This window comes from Sphaeroforma arctica (assembly GCF_001186125.1).
Source record: "Sphaeroforma arctica JP610 unplaced genomic scaffold supercont1.21, whole genome shotgun sequence".
In the NCBI taxonomy this organism is placed as follows: domain Eukaryota; class Ichthyosporea; order Ichthyophonida; genus Sphaeroforma; species Sphaeroforma arctica.
In genome coordinates this window covers 10,565-19,138 of record NW_014040537.1, presented here as the reverse complement: position 1 = coordinate 19,138, position 8,574 = coordinate 10,565, and the positions used below count along the sequence as shown (strand labels likewise).

At 39.5% G+C, this 8,574-nt stretch overlaps 2 protein-coding genes across 2 annotated transcripts; one reads left to right on the top strand and one right to left on the bottom strand.

Annotated features, from left to right (window-relative positions):
- Positions 1-1,143: 1,143 nt before the first annotated feature.
- SARC_00624 (hypothetical protein) lies at positions 1,144-3,062 on the bottom strand. The gene is made up of 3 exons (XM_014305665.1): positions 2,237-3,062; positions 1,740-2,120; positions 1,144-1,637 (listed from the first exon to the last, which is right to left on the bottom strand). Exons 1-3 carry the CDS (start codon positions 2,877-2,879, stop codon positions 1,453-1,455), a joined length of 1,209 nt encoding a protein of 402 aa, XP_014161140.1. The 5' UTR covers positions 2,880-3,062; the 3' UTR covers positions 1,144-1,452.
- Positions 3,063-3,868: 806 nt separating this feature from the next.
- On the top strand, positions 3,869-8,241 carry SARC_00623 (hypothetical protein; the record flags this gene model as incomplete). Its single annotated transcript, XM_014305664.1, has 5 exons — positions 3,869-4,549; positions 5,205-6,698; positions 6,979-7,357; positions 7,536-8,140; positions 8,200-8,241. 5 exons carry the CDS (start codon positions 3,869-3,871, stop codon positions 8,239-8,241), a joined length of 3,201 nt encoding a protein of 1,066 aa, XP_014161139.1.
- Positions 8,242-8,574: the final 333 nt, after the last annotated feature.

Here is an 8,574-nt window from a genome sequence, read left to right as displayed (position 1 = left end):
GAACTACACTAGTTGTGTTGGTAGTTAGGTTTACTATATATACCTACTACTACCTACTATATAATACACACATACATCTAACCCGAAACCAACTATATATATATTTACTATACATACATACGTAGTACTATACATATATAATATATATATATATATATATATATATAATATAGATATATATATATATATATAGATACACACACATATATATATATATATATACATTTACAGACGTAAATGCAAATATATATATATATATTTATATATATTATTGTGTATACTTATCTAAATAAAAGAACATATATATATATATATATATATATATATAAATGAATGTATGTATATATATATATATATACATCTATAGATATGTAAATAGACATATACATACATACGTACGTATATATATATATGTATATTTTTACAGACACCGACACGGATACAGACATATATTTATTTGATATGAATATATATATATATACATAAATATATAGATACATACAAACACACGCACACACATATATATATATATTGTATGCATATATATATACATACACAAATACATATATATATATATATATACATATATATATATATATATATATATATTTACTATATATATATAAATATAAATATACATATATACGCAGACACAGACACACATATATGAGTACATATATGTGAATGTATATATATTTATATATATTTATACATATAAATACACACACACATATATATATTTATATCTATAGATATATTTATATAAATATATATATACATATTTACATGCATACAAATATATATGTATAAATACATAAGTACCTATATGTTCACATACATACATAGACACATAGATAGACTTATACATATATATAAACTTATCTATACAGAAGTACATATTTATCGAGAACGACTTGAAGACAGTTGCAGTGGCAATCATGTGTGTTGAGTTTATACATGTATCCCTATATACTTATATATATATACGGACACGCGCACGCACACACACACACATATGTATCTGAAAGAAGAAAAGTCATTTTTTCCGTGCATATACTGATGTCTTTCAAGGCATGAATGCTTGCGCACACACGAAAATAAATGCGTGTATACATAGGTGTAGTTACTCCTATGCATAGTTGCTCCCGCCAAACAATCGATCTTTAATATTATTTAATCATATCTACGCAACCATCTCAATATTGATACGATCATACCAAACGCAATGGTACGTATATTGTGTGGTGGCGGTGACTATCGGTAGTTGTGTCCGCCCCCAAATGTTCTCTATATGTAATGTAGACGGCCAGATTACAAATCGTGACTTCTGCTGAGAGGTTTATCTTCTATTCGCCGCGTCGGTGGGCTTCAAGACACACAGTGCAGTTTGCACCACCGAGGTTGTAGAGTGTGCGACCATCATGTACTCTATTATGTAATAGCAGCTGGTGCTTACTGCGCCAAGCTATCTTGTGTAGTTTCCGGTGCCGGACAGTCAAAGTCGGTGCTATAATTCGCCATCTCATCACAGTACAAATATTTACCAGGATCTACGTCCAGTGCACTTGTTATTGACAGGTAGTATTGCACTCTGTTTTCCACCTTCTGTGGTGTTTCTATGCCACATTCTAGCCCACCTATTGGTGCAATGAAGTCTACGTATGAGTCGAGTCCAGGGAACACACTATGAACAGAAGGCTTGTTCGAAGAGAAAAAGAACGAATATCGCATACACATACCATTTATCACATTGGTGGTCCATCCAAATCCTGGGACTCGCCCGGCATGTTGGCACGGGGGAGCGGTTTCCATCATAATATCAAAGCACGATGGCTTCGCCCATTGCTGGGTCGTCCAAAACCATAGTGCAGACCGGAATGCCACTACACCATCAGTTACGAGCATTTCTGGCTTATTTAATAAAATCTCCTTGTGATCGAACAACGCTTCACTCAGAAGCCCGTAGTTGTAATTCCAAGAGATCTGAATAGGCCCTCGCCCATGGTATGACACCCCCGGTACTGGTGGGTATTCCCAAGAACCTTCGTCAGTATATTGTGGACAGCTCTCATCACATATTAACTCTTCGATAAAGCAGAGGCCCCATAAATATGGATCACCTGCAATGTTGGAAAGTTGTAGATTAGTAAAAAAATTATCGATGAGCGAATAGCACATATATGAGATCATGCAAGATGACACGATTATTGTGACGAGTTGTCAAATGAATACATACCTTCGCCACGCCCGGATGTTTCCTGAGACATCTGAGCAAGGAATGCCGCTACATTCCGATATTTCTGATCACGGGTCCCATTATTTACCACCATTTCCGGATAGTAATAATTTATAGCTGTGGCAAAGTTGTCATAAGTGAGCACATCCACTCCCTTTTGACAAGCTTCAGCGTTGAATCTCAGTGAGAAAAGCTCCTCAAATGTAGCCCGGTTGATTATCGATTCAATACCTGTTCCGTTGTATACGATTGTTGTATTCACGGTTGTATCTGTTGCACTTGCTTCAATGGTATTCAGTGACGTGAGGGTGCTCGATTCGCTTTCTACTATCTCCCCTATTATTGATACCTCCTCCGTCGTCGTTATCTCTACAGAGTTTTCTGTTGTAGTTTCTATAGGCGCGGAGCCGACAGCTGCACATACCAATGGTAGAATCTTGGATGTCGCTTTCATCGCATTCAGTCCAGCGGAACAGACAGGACTTATATCCGCTATCAATAGAGTGTCGGTCATTGCTATGTATTCTCCTATCGTCAGGTTCAGGAATTCATCCACGGATAGAACGCCTGCTACATATGTTGCACGACTCTCGACAGCATGTGCTCCCAGTATACAAACCAAAAAGCCAGCAAGGAATCTCATACTGGAGTATTTATAAAATTTGTGATATTGCTGACACTGAAGAATGGCTGATACAGTAACGATTAGAAGCTCTAGGCCCGTAATAGATCAATATTCGGTCTGCAAAGCGCAGCAGACTTTGATTCTATCTCTCATACGATTGAAGATTTGTTTCGCAGACTTCGCACTGTTCGTAACAGCTTCTGTTCATTTGTTTTTAAAACTGAGCACACATCCCGTACAAATACACATGATGTATTTATAAATATTTGGTAAAAGTGAGGATGAAGGAAAGTGCAAGCGACGGCATCACGGCAAGGCCAAGCGGTCAAAATGCCAATGGAACAGTGGAAATCCGGCATAAATACCGCCAAAAAAAATAGAAACATCGTAAAACCCCCTCAAACTCAATAATACAAAACAGAAAATTCAAAATTGGAAAGGGTTTTGTTTCAAATAAAGTCTAAATAAATTCGAAAGTACTCCCGGAGTAGTCAAAACTGTATCCTTTTTTTTCTTTATATTTCCAAAAAATGAAGAGCAGGTGTGTATGTATTTAGCCTTAATCACTTGACCGGAGTCACCGGACCCAGTATTTAAAAAAAAACAAAAAAACAAAACAATCAACAAACAAACACATTTTTACGGATTTTATTGTTTTAACCACTGATGAAACAATAAATACCACAGGTATAATCTTTACTCCCAAGTCTTGTAAATATTTTTTTCAGCACTCAAAAGATTGCAATATGAACTAAATTAATTTCTAGAAAAATACACATTCAGGTTGTTTTTGGAATACATATCCTTTGTACAGTATTTGCTATGGCAATTGCAAAGCTTGCCATATTTTATTATTTCATAGAGCCTTAGACGCTTTAAAAATAACAATTTCCATATACTATTAAAGACGATATAGTTGTCTCCAGCAGAACGTTAGATCAAGTATTTAGAATAAAGTTGTACATGGGTTGTAAAACTCGGGATATAGTTAACCATAGTATTCAACAATGGCGTTTACAAATACAGGAGATTTTGACACAATATCCACCAACACGTGTCCTTCCATACATAATGATATAACCGATGACACGAGCATAATCACAAACTATACATACGACATCAAAGGTACAGGGTCATATTCACCACCCTGTAAAAGGAAACCAAAGCTAGTGACAACCTATCCCGTATTGGCGCCACTGAAAGGTAAAGGATACTTCAAACCAAGGGAAAGACAAGCCAAAACTGTTGTAGGTGTGTTGATACCGTTCTACAATGAAGGTAGGCAGGAATTGAAACGTACTCTAGAGTCACTACATGGTCAGGAAATAGAATGTAGAGACTTAGGTGTTGAGTTCGTGTATTTAGCGATACTGGACGGAATATCAGAGGCTGATGAATCCACAATACAGTACATAAATGAAATATATAACGATTCGCACTGGGCCGATGCAATGTTGAGGAGTGAAGATCGTTCGTACGTATCTGTACTCCAAGCCGCGCCGACAGATGAATTGGGAGATCACGGTCTGGTTGAAATAGCTCCCGGAAAGCATATGCGACTGACAACTTTAGTGAAAGGAATTAATATGCGGAAAACGAACTCACATGAATGGTTTTTTGTGGCATTCTGTTCGGAATACGAGATCGACTATGCGTTCGGGACTGACTGCGGGACGCTCTACGCACAGGTATATTTTACAATTATCCTCCTTCTCCTAGTGACTCAGTAGTAGCTATGCTCCAGGTACTCTACGTTTGACACGTCGAAAATATCCCACTATATCTAGCCAACTTCAGTTGACTCAGTAGTAGCAACTATTCTCCAGGCATTCTGTGCCTGCACCTACCGGAAATACCTTACTTTAACTATTTTTTTTGTGGATCTCACTAGTACTTTAGCTGTTGTTTTTGTGTATCTTGGTAGTAGCTTCCTACAGGCATTCTACGCTTGACACTTACCGGACTTCCTTGCTGTTTTTAATTAACTCGATTTTTTTTCTGCGGCCCAGTAGCAAATATCCTTCGGACAACTTTGCGCTTGGCACTTAACATTTTAGGCATTTTTGTTTGTTTGGCTAGATAGAAATTAATCTCTTCGGACTATACACCCGTAACGCTTACCAGAATTACTATTTCTTACTAGCTTTATCGTATTTAGTGAGACTCTTTAGTCAGACTTGGTGGTAGCCATCTTCTAGACAGTCTACGCTCGGCATTCACCTAATTTTATCTAACGTTATACGTTTTGTGAGACTCAGTAGTAACTATTCTTCAGGCACTGAATTATAAAGTACCTTTTTCTGTATCTAACTAACTGTATCTGTCTTGTCTTCATTATCACAGGGATGTTTATATTACCTCATCGACTATTTAAACACGCATCCTGACGTTAGCGCTGTTACTGGGCGTCAGCGTGTCATGTCTTCATCAATGCAGTCTCTAAGGACGGAGGGGTTAATGCAGATGTGGTACAGGGCTGTGCAAGCATACGATTATGAAGCCTCCATTTCCAGTTTCTTAGGAGCATTTTCGCTGATTGGTATGCTTCCTGTGATACCTGGACCAGCCGGTTTGTGGCGAATGAGTGTTGTGGGGGGTAAGCCGATGGATTACTACATCGACTACGTCAACAGCATCAAACCAGAAGATGGCTTAATTATGGGCAATCTACTACTCGCTGAGGATCGTATCCTTAGTTACGCTGCTTGTCTTATGACTGGGAAATATACAAGATGGGTACCCAAAGCAGTTTTCTACACCGAAGCAGAGACTGACAGCAAAAGCTTTCTCACACAACGTCGACGGTGGATCAATGGAACGTCTGCATCGTACCTGTATCTGTTGTTCTTCTCGCCCGGAGTTATTTTCCGAGGCTCACACTCTTGGTGGTTCAAAATCGTCATCTATAGTCAGCTTCTGTTACAAACTATTTTGTACGCTGTCAGAACTGTCTCACCTGGTGTCTTCGCGGCTCTAATATACTTTGCCGTCAAGTCCTTGAATATTGGCGGTGACGGGTACAATCAACTCGTCGCCTGGGGAATTACCAGCTGTGGGGCGCTCCTGTATATAGTATTCTGTCTCACGCATTTTTTCTCGAAATTCTCGAGAAGCTTGTATAATGCGGTGGTGGTTTGGAATAGCATATCGTATATGCTGGTGGTTGCCGGTTTGACCGCAGCATTTGCCAACGCCGATCCCATAGCCATTCTGGTTCTACTTCTAGCCGTATTCATGCCCTTCTTCTTGGCTCTGCTCCATAGCCTGGACGTGTTTATTATGATGGTGTTCTCATTCTTTCAATTCTGTGCCTTCTGGCCGATATTCATACCGTGGTTTTCTGCGTATGCCTATTGCCGTGTGTGGGATTTGTCATGGGGAAATCGACCATCAAGCGGATCAGCGAAGGGCAAGAAATCGGTTAAGACAGGGATACTGCACAGAAGGATAGGGTTGGTAGTGCTACTCCTAGTCATGTGCCTGAACTTTACAGTGTGCGGACTCTTTGTGCGCTACAACAGCTTGCAGGGTCTAATGGTGATGTCCATGGTTTTTGTGGGCATTGCTCTCTTCCAACAGATCCTATCCTTCGGCTTCTATTTGTTCTACACCGAGCACATATTGTCGGCTGGTGTCAGGAATCTTACTAGGCGATCGATGCAGATTCTGAGTGCAACGCTCTTCGCCACCACAGTGGCCTGTGTTTTCACAGGCCTATTCACAACGTCGTGGCTGACGAATTCGTTTCCAGTGGAGCAGCGGTTCAACATCACCGTTACTCTGAATGAAACCTTCATGAAGTGGGAAGACATCTTCAGGTCAGACTATAACGAAACCGTAAGTGACCAGCCCTATAGAAGAACACATTGCTTGTTGTGATAATAACTTTCTCGCGCATACGCCCCAGAAGCAAAATAACCGACCGCCAGACTAAATTTACTGATTTAGTAGCATTGGGAATTGCATAGAACTAGGGCAGGCGTTGCATAATTGAGCTTGGTTGGGTGTGTTTGATTAGTGCTTTCCTAAAATAAGAGAGTTTTGTCAGCATTTATACTCGGCACTATCGTATGCATTAGAACTAATCTTTAGGCTATCTACTTCTACTTGTACACAGTTCTATACATTACAAGACAGTGTTATCAAGAGTAGCAGCGAGACATTGGAAGATGCGAACGCGACGGATATACACAGTTTCGTTCTGAAGAGCAGCAACGAGACGATTGAAGATGCCAACGTAATGGATATATACAACTATGTTCGAACCGAGGTCGTAACAGTGACAACACTATACCGATTGGATGCTTTACGCGAGCTCGAGGGCAAGATCTTCTTGCCAAACCATCGTATCAATGCCTACTATGTCAACAACAGTGTTGTCACTACTATTACGACTAACTACACGGTCAATGAGGATGGGTCGATTGGAAATAAGTTGACGAACGTCATGCACGACTTCCTGTCGTACTTGAATCTCACATACACTGATGATTACGGTATGTTGTAGACCATGTATAAATATGTTGTCGCGATAACTTTCCTCCGGTTGGCATTGACTGTGCAATATCCGTTGCTCAGATCACGGATATGAACGTATATTGTGACAGTTGTATGCATATTGTATGTGTGCAATCTACAGGACCTCATATTAGTTAATCCATCATTACCTTACAGATAGAGTGTATGTAGGTATATCGACCCCACCGGACACCACATACAAGGCTAGATACCAGAAGAAAAGCTTCCTAAACCAGACCTTCGTACAAATGAAAGCCGACATCACCACCTCGGTGGAGGGTGGCTCCGTGGATATGTACTATGGACTCCTGTTTTTCGAATTTGACTTCCACACTGTTGTACCCTACAAATCCGAAACGATGTTGTGGGGGTCGGATCTGATGTGGCATTTCCCGAACCAGCTTTGGGCCTACACCCTATTACTGATATTCGGGTGTGTGATCTTCCTGGGCTTGATCATGCTCGCATGCCTCTATGCACTGTGCACGAAGGACAGGTCGCGTGTGTACGGCGTCAGTGTGCTGTACGTGTGGCTCACAATCTGCGCGCTGATGGCGGCTATCCTTCTATTCCCTATGAGTTTCTTCGACCTAAAAACAAACCGGGTGGGGTGGTGGGATGTAGAGGTTAGCGCCAGCAGCGGTTATCTCTGTGGTGAGTCGGCACATTACTACAATCCAGGTGACTGCTCGTTGGACTGGTCATACTGGCTCATCGTGGTTTCATTCTTCACCGCCGTCCTCAGTTACAACTCGGCACAGGTAAGTATCTTGGCCGAGGATGTACTTAGGCAAACGAGTTGCTGGATTTTCCGTGACAGATTGGATACGAGACATACGCACGCACGCAAACACAAATATAGATATATACATACGCGCACACACACTCGCACGCACAAACACACACCCATATTTATACGCATATTTAATATATATATATATATACACACATATATACACATATATACATGTACATCTATAGTATGTATACATAATATATATATATACATATATACGTATAAGATATGTATACAATGTATATATATTTATGTGTGTATAAACTATATATATATAAATTTATATAGATATATAGGTAAAGATATATGCCAATATATATATATATACATATATACATATATACATTTATATATATATATATATATCTATATATATGTATAATTAATATACTATTTATA

What these genes read in the sequence shown, in the direction of transcription:
- SARC_00624 (XM_014305665.1), bottom strand. Translation starts at nt 2,879, where the DNA reads ATGAGATTCCTTGCTGGCTTTTTGGTTTGTATACTGGGAGCACATGCT. An exon ending in AACATCCGGGCGTGGCGAAG is followed by an intron (nt 2,121 to 2,236) that starts GTATGTATTCAT and finishes CCAACATTGCAG; the next exon opens with GTGATCCATATTTATGGGGC. An exon ending in GACCACCAATGTGATAAATG is followed by an intron (nt 1,638 to 1,739) that starts GTATGTGTATGC and finishes TTGCACCAATAG; the next exon opens with GTGGGCTAGAATGTGGCATA.